Raw genomic sequence first — 14,731 nt, 5'->3', positions numbered from 1 at the left:
TTTAACAGCAATTAATCTCTGTATTTCTAGAACTAATCATCAATAATTAATCACATTATTAATGTATTCTTTAAATGACTGTCTGCTACATTGTCTTAAGGACATTAAAGCCTGGGTGGCCCTGAGCTTTTTAAATCTTTAATGACAGTCAAACTGAAGTTGTTGTGCTTGGCTCCAGTGGGATTTGTGATGTCACTATTATGGACCTTGACCCCCTGCTACCCTATGTCGAGCCCACTGTGTCAAATCTTGGTATCCAAATCAACAGATTTGATATTAGATCAACACATAAATTCTGTCCTTAAATCCAGATTTTATCATCTGAGGCTTTTATCTAAGATAATTCGTTTTTATTTTTCTACAACTTTGAGCGACTCATGCTTTTCTTTCAACACTTTTGGACTACTGCTACTTAGGTATGCACGATAACTATCGGGCCGATAGTTATAGGGTCGATAACAGGAAATTATTACGTCATTCTTATCGGTCCGATATCATTACGATGAGCCCCGATAACATATATATTTTCGTCAACACGGCAGTGCTGGCGTTTGTTTTCTTTCACAGGAGACTACACATTCCGAAACAGCAGGTGGCGCCGCAGTACACGACCTGCTATTAAAGCACCAAAGAAGAAGAGAAAGTAGCAGCCCCTGTGCTAAAATGCTAACAGCACGGTGGCATTATTCAGTATTTACGGGGAGGATAACACGACCATGTGTGTAGAATTTGCCCTGCAAAGGTTGCAAAGAGTAGAAAGAAGTTCTCGACGGATCTTATAAGTCACTTAAGAGTCATCATCCTAACAACGTTAAAATGAAGCGGCAGCAGCCACTAGCCTCAGCCGCGGGCATTAGCAGGCATTGAAAACTGCAGAAAGCTTGCCAGAGCCAAAAGGCGCAATGTTATAACAAAATCAGTCTGACAGTCTCCTGATCCATCGCTACTTTCATAGACGTATACCTGCCTGCTCTGTTTGATGTGGTTTCATTCAGTTTGATTGACGTTAAGAACAGAAGTTAGCCACAGACCACGATGGACTTCACATTCTTAACCTATCTCTGATATGACTTATGTCAGTGCATATTTTTAATCTTTATGTCAAACATCAGCTTGCTTTAATTCTGGCTTAAGCAAAAAAAAAAAAGAAAAAAGAAAAAACCCAGACCCCAAAATCTCCATTTGTAAAGCATAACATACACAAATGTACAGCAAATGTACAACATATGTACAACAACGTACAACATACACAAATGCACGTGTATGTTGTACTTGGCACACAAATGTTTAACTAAAAAAGTGAACTATAATAACAGTTATAAAGTCAGAATGGTTCTTTGTTTTTTGAAAAACATGAGTGATATTAGTTAAAATGAGTTACAAATATCTTTGCTCACTACATATTAACCCCTTCTTACCCCCAGATGTGCATAAACACATCAAATAAACTTCTTTTGTTAAATCAACAATTGAAAAAAATATATTGGTTATTATCAGTTATCGGCCATCAGGAGTAGGAAATTATCGGGTATCGGTATCGGTTCAGAAAAATAGTTATCGTGCATCACTAGTGCTACTGCTAAGCACTTTATACCAGATTAAACCGGGTTTTCTTTCACATTTACATGAAGTCCAAAATGCAGCTGCTACTTTTCTAACAGGTTTTCAAAAACATAATCAAATAACCCCCACCCTCACCTTCAATACTAGTTCCCTGTTCATTTCAAAATTCATTTTCAAATTATGTATTTTTTTAAAAATTGTTAAAATGGAGAATGGATGCCCCCCCACCTTACCTACTTTTAAACTCCATCATACAACCTGTGTTTATCCCTCGGCTTTTAACACAGCATAAGAGTTCAGTGACCTTATGTGTCTTTTATTTTCTTAATACTAGCTTTTATTTACACATTAAATTTTTTTTATTTTATTATTTTATGTGTCTTTTACATGTTTTTAGATTCTTTTTTATTTTACTGTATTTAGTGTTATTTCATGTTCATTTTGGTTTTGAGTTTTTATTTCAGCTTTAGTCTCTGTGCAGCAATCTAGTAAATGTATTTATTTATTTATTTACTTATTTATTTATTTGTATGTGCTTTATAGCTAAATTGAACAAGGTTGTATGCTCACTACAAATCTTCTCATTTTTGTCACATTTTAAAATTACAATACTTTCGTTTAAAACTGTAAGTTGAAGTTTGATTTCTGTACTGTCTAAAACTAAGGGTGATTGACTTCCTGTGTGGATACAGAACTCCTTTTTAAAAAAAACAAAAATAAAAAAGCACTTCCAGTAGATAGAGGATTATGACATGAATATAACCAAAGAGGGAAAAACTAGTGAACTGAAAAGAAAATAAGGGAATCATAAAAAAGGTATCAGAGGTGCAGATAACTTTTGACTTGTCCACTGAGCTGTCTGTGAGGAAGTGAAATGAGACATTAAGGAGCAGTGGTGGACTTATTCTACATAACTATGACTGCAGGGAGACACTGCAATAGCTTAACCAAAATGTGCTGGAAGGGACAATAAAGCATGTTATTAATATGATTTAATACAATCAATGCCTCCTTCTCCAACTTTGATTTCTAACACCATGTGGAGGAAGGGTGACGGCCCTGCTCACAGAAGGAAGCCGTACTGTATGTGAAGGCACAATGGTGGCTTAAGTATGAAATATTATAAAAGAAATAAGAACTAAATCAAGTTTGTCCCTCATCTGATGGAGATCAATCCTGCAAAAAGCTGCACTCTGAACACTGAGGCTTTGTTTTTGTCTCAGTGAATGCAGGTAAAGTGAAACATTTACTGAACATTGTCTCCTATAAAATAAGTTGACCCATACCACTATTGTGTATGAGGAGCAACCCACTACAGGAGAGAAAGATTCGCCTCCAGCAGCTCTAAGGCTCCATAATGAAGTACAGCAGCAGGATGGTGATGACTAATGTCACCAGCACACAGTAATAACCTCAGTTTACTCTGACCCTTGTTCAAGGGAGGTCCTTGATGAAATCGTTAGTGTTGCTCTGGCACCAGGATCAATACTCAACACGATGAGCCAAGTTTGAACAACAGAAGATAAACATTGAACAAAGAAGGAAAGAAGGAATCTCTGACAATATTTCTACAGTGCTGTGAAAAAATAGTTTCCCCTTCCTGATTTCTTATTTAAGTCACACTTAAATGTGTCAGATCATCAAATAAATGTTAGACAATATTAGACAATGATAACCTGATTAAATTCAAAATACAGTTTTTTAATGATGATTTTGTTTATTTAGAGAAAAAAGCCTTGTCCCACACCATCGGCGTTAACCTCCTATCCCGACCACTCAGGCATTACTGGAACAGCTCTCTCCTGGTTTCAGTCCTACCTCTCAAACAGAAAACGATAAGTCCCACTATCCCCCAGTAGTCCAAGGTGTGCCACCAGGCTGTGTCCTTAAACCACTTCTTTAATCAACTACATGCTTCCTCTTGATCACATCATCCACAAACACGGCCTTGGCTTTCATCCCTATGCTGATGACACACAGCTTTAACTACCCCCCCACCCCACACACACACACTCACTCGTCAACTGTTTGCAAGAAATCAAAACCTGGATGTCAACCAACAAACTCAAACTAAACAGCAACATAACAGAGTTCTTGTTGTAGTCCCCAAAGCACTGCTCAGACCACATGAAAGTAAAATACTGCGATAATAAAATAAAAATGCAGGCAAAGGCTAATGCTAAATCAGCTAAACAGTTGAAAAATGGTATAGGTAGCAATATATGGCATCACAATACTCTGTGTATTGCAAAATGTTTATAATCGCAATATTGAATTGTGGCATAAAGTATTGTGATAATATCGTATCATGGGCCACTAGTGATTCCCACCCCTACCCTCCTCTGCTTCAACTCTCCCTCTCTCTTTGTCTCACTCGCCCACTCGCTTATTGGACCATCACAGGTTATGGCAGGTAATGCAGCCTCTGCACTAGCCTCTGCTTAAAGGCTTATTTATAAAATAATGAATATTTCCCTTCATTGATATTGAAGGTCCTGTTGTTTGGTACAAGAGCCAGTACCTTTGAGAATTAAACATACAGGTCTGATATTAGACAGAGAGGCAGACAGACAGCAGTGTATGTAAAGGGAGAGATGAGATACATTACAGTTAGGAGATTAACAAGAAATTCAGTATATTTAAGGTTATTTGTACTTAAGTTTTATTCATTAGAATAAAAGACACATTTTGTCTGGTGGTAAAATTAGTGTAAAGATTAAAAAAGCAGAATTCCCTCACAGGAAAATCTGGGGAGCAATTTTTCCAGAGTAAAAAGTCTTTTACTCAAAAATAGTGAATTTTAGTCTTTATTGAGTATCTTTATTACCAGCCACTACAAGAGTTGGAGTAAAAACACAAAGTAAAACTTTTAACCGAACCCACTAAAGTTTCAAATCAGCTGCCATCACTTACGGTCACGGCTGCAGCTCGTTAGGTGTCCTAGCTGAAGATAATCCTTGGCATGAAGATCTCTTCACCTGGTGATGAACCTTCAGACACCTTTGTACTACAGCTTCTGGTAAGGTAACTCCTCTTTAGTGGTGTGCACAGGGGGGTGCAGTCGCCCCATGGCCCAAGTGTTGAAAAAAGCATGCTAAAGTGGCCTCTTAGGAGTCAAAATGCATGTTAAAGTGCCCTCTTTGGAGCCAAGACATGTGCTAAAGTGCCCTCCAGAGCCAAAACGTGTGCTTAAGTGCCCTCCCGGTCGGCAAAACACAACTGCTCTCTTGGGTGGAAAAATACATTAAACTCCAGAAGACCATTAGGACTAGGGCTGGGTATTGCTAAGAAACTCATGATTCAATTCGATATTGATTCAATATTGATTTAAATGCTTTAATGTTGATTCAGTAAGAAGTAGAAATATACAAATGACCTGTTGACAATTTTTAATGATTATTTTTGTGAACATACGTGGTAGGTCACCTCAAATTTTTTAGCAAAAAAACATCTGAAAATAAAAAATTTGCACAATAATAACTTGTTTGTGCATAAGGAGTACAACAGTTAAAAACATGCCAGTTCTGTATAAACACTGAAAAAGTAAAGTGACGTAAACTTTAATAATATTTCTTTCTTCTTGGAAATTGTGAAAAACCTCATGTAACATGGTTATGGTTGGTTGTTTTTTGGTCGAGTGCGGCCTCTGTCCATACAACGCGAATCACATGCACAGTGACCCCCACTGGCCAAGAGGTGAATTGATTCAGAGGATTTGCTGAATAGATATTGAATTGAGGGGGGGAATATTGCGATGCATCGATTCATCGATATTTTTACCCACCACTAATTAGGACCAAGAAATACTATGAAACATTACTGTTGCAATGACTTTTATGTTGGGCCCTTTTCTGATCTATATTGAGCCAGAACTATATCTCAAAGAACCAGTTTGGGTTATCTGTGCTAATATGGTGTTAAAATGCACTAGAATACAGGAAATGGCATCTACTTAACCCTTTGCCTACTGAGCCGGCGCCAACGCTGTGTTTTATACGTCTGGAGTATTATTACCGTAATTCTGTCAAAGTTTGTCTGATCGGAAAAATTCTAATGGCGTTGGAAAGCTGAAAATTGTGGGCATGCGCACATATATGGTTCATAATGGTACTCGCAACCATATGATGTGGGCATTCATAGAAAAAAAACACCATAGCAAAACACCAGAAGTATTGCAAGACCGTTACACGGATTCTCAACACTGTAACTCCTCAATCTAAAAAGATTCCAATGCTGACAGAGAGCTGAGAATCTGTTCTTTCTGGCAGTATATGATTTGTGGTGTGTGTGTGTGTGTGTGTATATATATATATATATATATATATATATATATTACGGTAATGTCGAACAGCACTGCATAAACGGCAGCTTTGGCAGAAGACGAGTGAGAAAAGAGAGTGGAGGAAGAGAGTAAAAGGAGAGCGAGCAAGAGTGGTGTTTTGTTTTCAAAAAATAGCGTTAGAGAGTGGCATTTGTGCGTGTCTGTCATGTGCAATAACAATATGTTACTTGAGAATGTTGAGAATGCATTTTTCCACCTTTATTTGCACTTATTTTCGCCTATGTATATAGTTATCTTTTGCACTGTGTTTTGCACACCCAGAGTCCTAGACTCAAAAAATGACTGGTGATTGTTCTAAACATTTGAAGGTTTACATTTCAAATTTCAAATCAAAACTTCATAAGCAATAACAAAATTTCTTCTTATAAAAGCCATGAAAAACAAATCTGTTTTTTGTATTTTTCTTCTTTTAAACTGCTGACAATTCCATATAATGTGCAATAATCATTAACCAGATGTTGAAAGGTCAAGTTCAAGTACTCCTGGGAAAAGGGACTAAAGCTCTCAGACATAGGGCATTTCCTGACTATTTTACAGCCATAATAACAAAATATGTCCAAATCGTCATTTTTAGACTCAGTAGGTAAAGGGTTAATTGAAAACCGTAACTGATGCAAATCATCATTTACAGTTAAATAGAATCACTTTTTAGAGTAAAAACAACTCTGAAAAGATTACTCTGCAAGCAATGTGAATTTTACTCCAAACAGACTGGGACCAAATGTTATATTTTTCAGAGTAAAATGTTACTCAATTTGAGTAAAATTTACTTAAGGAAACTTAGTGTGAAGAAATTAAAGGCACACATTAATTGAAGGCACTGATTTGCTGTTCTGGACCCTCAGATAGTTAATCTATCTCACTCTCTCACTTACTGACTACTGCAAGCTAAACATGAGCTGATAAGGACAAACTAACAAGCAACACTGCAGGGAATCAAAATTTATGCGTTTAAAAAATGTATACTTCTATTTGGAAAGAGCTGAAATACAAACGCTTTTGATTTGGCACGAAAATGTGGCCACTACAGAAGAAGTTTATACTTTCTGTTAAAGCATCCTGCAACTAAACAAACTAGCAACTCAACGAACTGCACCATTAATTCTGCACCTGCTAGCTAATTTAATAAACGTACCAGATGTCTCACATGTAATTTGTTGTGATGTATAATTTTTTTTTTTTTAATGTTTTGTGCAAACTCTATTCATAGAAAATGTGCTTTCCATTCGTCTGCCTGCCAGTTTGTGCAGAAACAAAAAATAGGCTACACTCCAGGGTGGCCATTGGTTGAAAAACAAACAAGATCTGAATAAACTTCTATCAAATATAAACAAAAGGCCCCTGATGTACAATGGGGAAGTGGAATGTGCAGGCAAAGATGCCCATTGTCCATGCAAAACTCTACTTTTCTGATGATGTTTTTTCAATATAGAAAGCAAACTGATTAACAAAGATGCTGTTAGTTACTGCTCCCTCTTTTGCACTGGTAAAAACACCCACCCAGGAACATGCCTTAACTCTACCTGCCTAACTACTCATAATAATCACAGGAGCAACTTTCACAGAAATCACTGGAGGCTAATGCCACTATAATAGCCAAGTACCTCATACAGACCAGCTTCAAAAATCCTGAAATATCCCTTTAACCACTTTTTAGCAAATTGCACTTACCAAGGCTGGCCACACACTACAGGATTTTAAGTCCAATTTTAGCCAAGATTTGCCTCCCCCGACAATCGTGGGGGCGTATACCAACTGGAGCCTCCTTGCAAACGATTATTTGTCTGAGTAGTCTGCATGTGTGTGGTGTCAACACGATTAATTTACTGCTCCAAATTGTATCGTAGCCTCCCAGACCCTGAATCGTAAATATCAATGTTTGATATTTACGATTGTAGGCCATAGTGTCGCTGACGTAGTACCCACAACAACCAATGAGATCGAGCACACCGGGTAGTGTCACCAGACAAATCATACGTACTTTCATCACTCACAACCAGAAACACAACTGTACCTTAACTCCAGCCAGCATTTTGTCCTGAGTCTTTACCCTGTTTTATGATTGTTGCTGCACCTGTAACACATGCCAGGACAGCCTGTTGTGGAGAGACAGCAAGATGGTATTGACAGACATCCATGTTTTGTTTTTCTTCTGAAGTCACGTGATCACACAAGGTCATAGGCAGGTAGGCAGGTGTGTGGTCTACAGTGATCTGACAGTCTGGCTGAGCCGTGTAGTGTGTGCATTCAGAGGATTAAAGATGAAAAATCTTTGGAAATTGTCCTGAAGTCTGTGGTCTCTCAAAGTTTTAAAATCGTTTCAGATTTTAAAAATTGTCTAGTGTGTGGCTGACCTATGGTGAATTGTCACAACTAACCTCTTAGACTAACATCAATTGGCCTGGTTCTAACACTTGCCAGAAAATTTAGTTTGAAAAAATTTAATCAGTACAGTTTTCATCATATATTTAGTTTAGGTAGATCATGTTTGCTAGATGCATATTATTATGTCTAGCCATACCACTCATCTAATATGTAAAGATTAAATCATATATGGATATGACGCATATATTTTTTATACTCTTAACCTTGTGCAACTTGGCGGTCAGAATGAAAGTCAGTTTGAAAGTGTTACTACTTTCGACTCAAAAGCAGTTCAAGACTGAGTCCTTTATTTATTTATTTATTTTTGGGCACAGCCATATACAGGGGGAGAAGTTGGCATTTTGATAGCACTCCTCTATGTAGAATTCACTTCTGGAGTTATTCACTGAGACTGTGTCGTTATCTCAAAAAACAACCTCTTGGGATTTATTGTGAGATGTAACTAAGATCTGACATCTTAAAATACAAATGCAGAAACACAGAGAGAGTCAGAAGCCACAACATACAAAGAACTGAGCACACAGAAACTTAGAGACACAGAGGGAGGGGGTTGTAGAATGCAGCATTGAGCATAAATAAACAATACACCAGCTGCTAAACAAACAACAGATGGCTGGACCACCAGACACTCTTTGAGTTATGTGACCATTTATCATAGAAACTACTTTATATTTCCAATCAGGAGATTTAATCTATGAGTTGACACAAGAAGAAACAAAAGGTAACTTGTACCTCTGTTTGTTTGTTTGTTTGTTTTTTTTTTCCAAAATAAATCAGACAAAACTATGCATCTGAGATCTCTTGTTGACTTTCTCCTATTGAACCAAACTCACATCCAGTCGTGACTCTGGACAGAAGAATGAATCAAACCATGGCTACCTTCTGCTGTAAATGCCAGCAACAGTTAAATAGCTCTGACACAAACACTTGATAATTGCTGGCTATTAAAAGCAATGATTTGACATCACAAATTATACAGCACAGGTAGTATTAATCTGTGCAATTTTATTCATTAGAAAACTAGCAGTTTAAATCCAGCATTTTTTTCTCCAGGCTTTTCTTGGACTGGACATTATATTATTGCCTTGGATACAGTATGCCACACAGAGTTGCTCGAGCTGAGTGATAACAGCTCCAACATGAAGTGATGGGTGCAGCTTTGAGTTGCTCACACATCGCAATCGTTTAAAAAAAGATTCAAAGGGGTATAAATCTCAGGTTCAGCTAGGGACAATCAACATGCATCTGAAGGTAGATTTATTTACAGCCAATGAGAAAGACATTCAAGTATAAAACTGAGGCTGATGAATTATGGCAAAAGTCATGATTACTGGGGAGCAGGTGGCCTAGTGGTTAAAGGCACTCCCCATGTACACGGGCAGCCAGGGTTCAAATCCGGCCTGAGGCCCTTTACTGCATGTCTCTCCCCCACTCTTGACCCTGTTTCTGACTCTATTAACTGTCCTCCTCTATCTAATAAAGGCACAAAAACGTCCAAAAATAAATCTTAAAAAAAAAAGTCATGATTACTATTTCTTTGTCAGGTTGCACAGGGACCAGAAGTGAACAAACCTTTTCAATTCTAGCTACAAATTCTCTTTTGGATTGAGGTCTGGGCTTTGACTCCACTGGGCCACTTCAGAACTTTCACCTTGTTGTCTTTAAACCATTACTGCATGCTTTGGGTCATTGTCTTGCTGGAAAACAAATCTTCCCCCAAGCCGTTGTTCTCTTGCAGGCTGAATAAGATTGTGCTCCAGGATTTTGTTATATTTTATAAGGATGTTCCGATTAGGGCTGTAGTCAACCAAAAAAAAACTTGGTCGACCAAAATCTGAGGTGAGAGGAGAAAAGTTAGCTCGTCAGGATTCAATAACCAGCAGACATCGCCTTTATCTCCTCTGCTTTCTGCCTGTCTGTTAGAGAAGCTAACGCTAATGTAAACATATTAAGGGGATTATAAAAGGAGATGATAACACGCAGCCTATTTGCTGACAGGTGAATTATACTGACCGCAGGAGTTGATGCTGTGAGGGAGGGCAGAGCAGAGACACTCAGCAGTGCCACTTCAATAGATAACCTGCAACTTTGTGATGAGTTGATGTGTTGTTTCTGAGCGTTAGCGCTTTAAAATATCAGAAAATATCCCACTCTGTATCACTTTGTGTGCTTCTCTATCTGTAATTCCTAGTGCTGCATTGCTCCTCATCCCCAGCAGCACGTCTCTCTCTATCAGTCAGAGAGGGCACCTCGCTTCTGCCCCCTGACCAGCGCCTTGGGGGAGGGGGGGCAACTCACTGACCAGGGTTACCTTGGTCGAACAAAAGGTTTTCGAACAAACGGTCAGCCCTAATTCCGATACCATTTTTTCCTTCCGGATACTATTCAGATACCAAGGTTTTGGGTATCAGCTGAAACAGAGTACTGATCCAATACCAGCATGAACTTTCTGGACTGACTGTGCAGACTAGCAAATTATACCTATATTTGACCCATATTTGACTCAGAACATGGATCAACAGATGGAATAACAATGTACAGCATCTTTGGGACCCTAAAGTTGTTTTACCTGCTGATTATTGAGTTTTACTGCTACATGTTGAAATAACAATAATACAAGGGGCTGCATCACAGGCTCTCTCTCTCTCTCTCTCTCTCTCGCCATTATGCTCTTTTGAGGCAGCATCACATGATTACGAAACAGCCTGCAACTGGCTGACAGACCCTCACAAAGGGTAAACAATGTGGCAGTTAGTATTTTAGTTAGCATTTGAGCTAGTGGTAATAAATGATTGTAATTTGATTAAAATGGATTAAAAACACATTCGATATCGGGTTTACTGGTGTGGATTTAAGCAATAAAGTCCCCAAAAGTCACATGAGTTCCAGGCTCCCAGAAAATGCTGCTGCAAGGATTCAAAGGCATCAATAGTGACAATGGAAAGCACAACGGCTAGCTTCAAGAAGAAAAACAAGGGGGAGGTAGCGATTTATGGTTCAAAAGTTACCTAACTTTAGATAAACTGTGTGATTTCTTGTCCTGTACGACAGCGCCATCTGGAAGGCATTTAAATGATCACATTCAGAGAAAAAATTTCACGCAACCACCATTCTTTGAATGTTCTACCACAGGGTAAAACATTCAAGGGGTGGATTTTTTTCACAGGCACTGTACTTTGCAATGTAAATGTCAAATTTGTGTCCATTTGACTAAGGGGTTTTGTTAACCAATACCAGCCTTTCTATCAGCTTCTATAGCTTTTCTTGCTTTTCAAAATAAGCAGAGTATGTATAGTGGCTCCCTCTGCTCCTCACTTAAATTAGAGTGGCATATGCTGTTCTTTAGTGGGATGGTTTACCACACATGACAACAGAAGTGAGTAATCGTTTAATCCCGATTATCTTGTTTTCATGATTGTGGGAATCTAAAATCCGAAATGAAAGTGAAACTTGATCAATTCTCAGAGCTACAACACACCAGAGAGGAGGACAACTATTCAAAACAAAAATTATGAAAAAAGAATAATAAAACTGTCAAAGATTCTCAATGTTCCACCGATCAGGGCATAAAAAAAATGTAAATAAGGCTACAGCTTGTTGACAGCAGCAGGAACAAAGCTGTTTTTATGCCAATTTGCTTTGCACCTTGGGACAAAAAATCTCCGTCCTGAGGGAAGAAGCTGGAAATCACCATGCAAAGAGTGGGAATTATTGTTTAAGACAGAGGTTGCTATCCTCTATGAATGTCTAGCAGCTTATACAGTGATGCGGGGTATACATGTGACTCACCAACAGCTGACTACACCGTTTAACTATGTGGTTCAAGTAAATCCTTTCTTTATTTATAACTGTGTGTGACCAAACTATGACAAACACATAAAAAACACAGCAGATTCAATTAAAGTCCAATGAAACATGGTTCAATCAATGCTTCCTTAAACAGTCTTGCACTGACAATAACTCCTCTGAGAAACCTCACACGTGCACAGCACTGATATTTAAGCCTACAGCTGCATAGTAATATGAAACACACAACTAAATCCCACAGATTTTAACATTTTTTCAATGGATTAGAAAATAGAAACTCTGTGAGGTGCCTCCCACTCCAAACAACTTCCACCTCCACACTAATGATGTTGAGGGTTACAACGTGGGAGGAATATACAGTGTCTTTAGAGCTTTACTACACTCCAGCGTCACAGAAAAACACAGATCAGATAAATCATTTAGTCAGAGGATATCCTGTCAAATCATGATCATCCTCACAATAAAAACATTATATCAAGCTTCAGTCATCACAGGAGCGCAGTTGTTACGGTTACGGTGTTAATAGGTGACTAACAGCCAAATGTGTGTGGTTGACAAGAGATGTTGAAGATCATACACACATCATACATGTCTGGTGTGTATTTTTGACACTGTAATAACAATAATAATAAAAATAATAATAACAATAATAATAATAATAACAACATTAATAATAATAGAAATCATTTTTATTGTACTTATTATTTAGCAAAACGCCTTCATTTGCAGTTTCCGTCTTAAATCTCTCCTGAACACTTCACCACAGACGCAGCCTGCTGAAAGTCGCCAGTTGGCACGGTCACTCTTTAAACCATAACACCATCCTCTCATTCTTTCATCGCTGCTAAACAGTTGAAAACCCTCGTGGCTGCTTTTAATATTCTATGCAACCAGAGCAGATTTGGTTAAAATACATCATCCATGGCAGCTTTTAAATGCAAAAATGAATCTTTCACAAATCCGGAGAATTCGCTGAACTCACCCGTTACTCCGTAGACGAAAATAGCTGCCATGTAAAGTTGCATGGTACCTCTTCAAAGTTGTAGTTGACGTGTAGTGAAAAACGCGAAAGGAGAAGGAAAGCCGTGTGCGTAAAAGAGCACCAGAAGTTTGTCTGCGTATTTATAGCCCGTTATCCCACCTCTGAAGAGGAGCGTCTGCACGAGGAAAACTAGCAGCCCCTACAGAAAGTCGACTCGGTGAGCAGCCAGTGAGACTGTGAGAGAGAGAAAGAAGGACCAAGGATTCATTTGTCATCACCAACTGACGCACGAGCTGCAGCGGCAGTAGGACAGGTGCAGCGTGCTGAGTTGGGATGTAGTGGGCGGGAGAGTCGCTGTATGGGAGGGGCTAATGTCTGCGTGGGGCTTTGCAGCAGCAGCAGCATCAGAAGGATATCAACGCTCTGGAGGAAGCATACAGAGGCTGATGGGCTGATTCAGGTTCATGTTGTTGCCGTTGAAACTCCAAGTTAACCCTACAGATGCCACAGCAGCTCTTCTCTTTATCCATGGATTTTTATTGTCGGTACTGGGGCTGGGTAGTTTATCGAGTTTTTAAGCTGGATCAGTATATTTGACATGAGATAAAGGGGAGGACACGTTGTTTACATCGACAAAGTTTATTTGATTCTAAAACAAAAAGACCAGACCTAATGCTCAGTTGAAAGATTGTTTATGTAAAGCTTATGGACCACAAGATAATCAGCTATTTGAAATGTTTACTCCAAACGGGGAATAAAAATTTATGCCCAAATATGGGCATAAAAGAGATGTTTCTCTGTGTTAATTAGGAGAAACGTGCACATGCTTCCTGGGAGCACCTGGTATTCATCAGCTAATGAACACAAGTGCGAACAATTCAGTTTAAGAACATGCTGTGAATTCATCACAGGTTTTTCTTAAATATTGTCTTAAGAACAATTTTTAAAAAAATCTTAGAAGGATATTGGTGAATTTGTCCCTATAATTTAAAAAGATTATGGGCTTTATGCCTTCCTTTAGGAAAAAGCTGGAAATGGGAAAGAGTTTGGACTTCACCTGTGCCTGCCTGTCTTAAGGAAAACTGCCTCAGTACAAGGGATGCTTGGACAAAGGCTACCTGCACCTGGAGAGAAGCACATTTTGAAAACTTCAATAAATGGAAATATTGCCATTTTTTGGTTTAGTTTAGGCAGTCAATCAAATCAAATCAAAGCTTTTAACTAGATTCATATAAGCATAACATTTCTGGTATAATTACCACTCAGCTGAAAAAATACAGAGCTAGGATGTTGTTCAGCCCTAGTTGGCCATTGTGGGCTGATGCATTCGGAGCATTTTGACCTGGCTAAGTGGCTTAAGCCTGCAGCAGCTTTCATTTTTTTACTTTCCGTGAAAATACAGTAATCCTGGATTGATGCCCTGAGAGATTTCCTGTGGTATAATGATAAAGGGCATGCTGTCTTTTCCCCTGTGTCCCTGTTTATGCAGCCTGTGTAGTCACGTAGATTATCATAAGTAGGTGGGGGGAGGGAGGGGGTGTGCCTAGGCCCTGATTTCCTGTGTATAATGACTCATTTTCTTCCCAGTTTCACAGCATTGTCTGCGTACATTCTTCCATAGCTTTTTGACACTTGCACATGTACAGACTCCA

The 14,731-nt window shown here is 38.6% G+C and overlaps 1 protein-coding gene across 1 annotated transcript in view; it reads right to left on the bottom strand.

The window, feature by feature from the left end:
- rxfp1 (relaxin family peptide receptor 1) overlaps positions 1-13,296 on the bottom strand; it is a 154,029-nt gene extending 140,733 nt beyond the window's left edge. The window contains exon 1 of the mRNA XM_041797828.1: positions 13,080-13,296. Coding sequence (XP_041653762.1) covers positions 13,080-13,122 — 43 coding nt within the window. The 5' untranslated portion in view covers positions 13,123-13,296. The remainder of the gene's footprint in view (positions 1-13,079) is intronic.
- Positions 13,297-14,731: the final 1,435 nt, after the last annotated feature.

The sequence above is a fragment of the Cheilinus undulatus genome, linkage group 10 (assembly GCF_018320785.1).
Source record: "Cheilinus undulatus linkage group 10, ASM1832078v1, whole genome shotgun sequence".
In the NCBI taxonomy this organism is placed as follows: Eukaryota; Metazoa; Chordata; class Actinopteri; order Labriformes; family Labridae; genus Cheilinus; species Cheilinus undulatus.
Note: the sequence above shows the minus strand (reverse complement) of the source record. Positions and strands in the feature narration are given on the sequence as shown.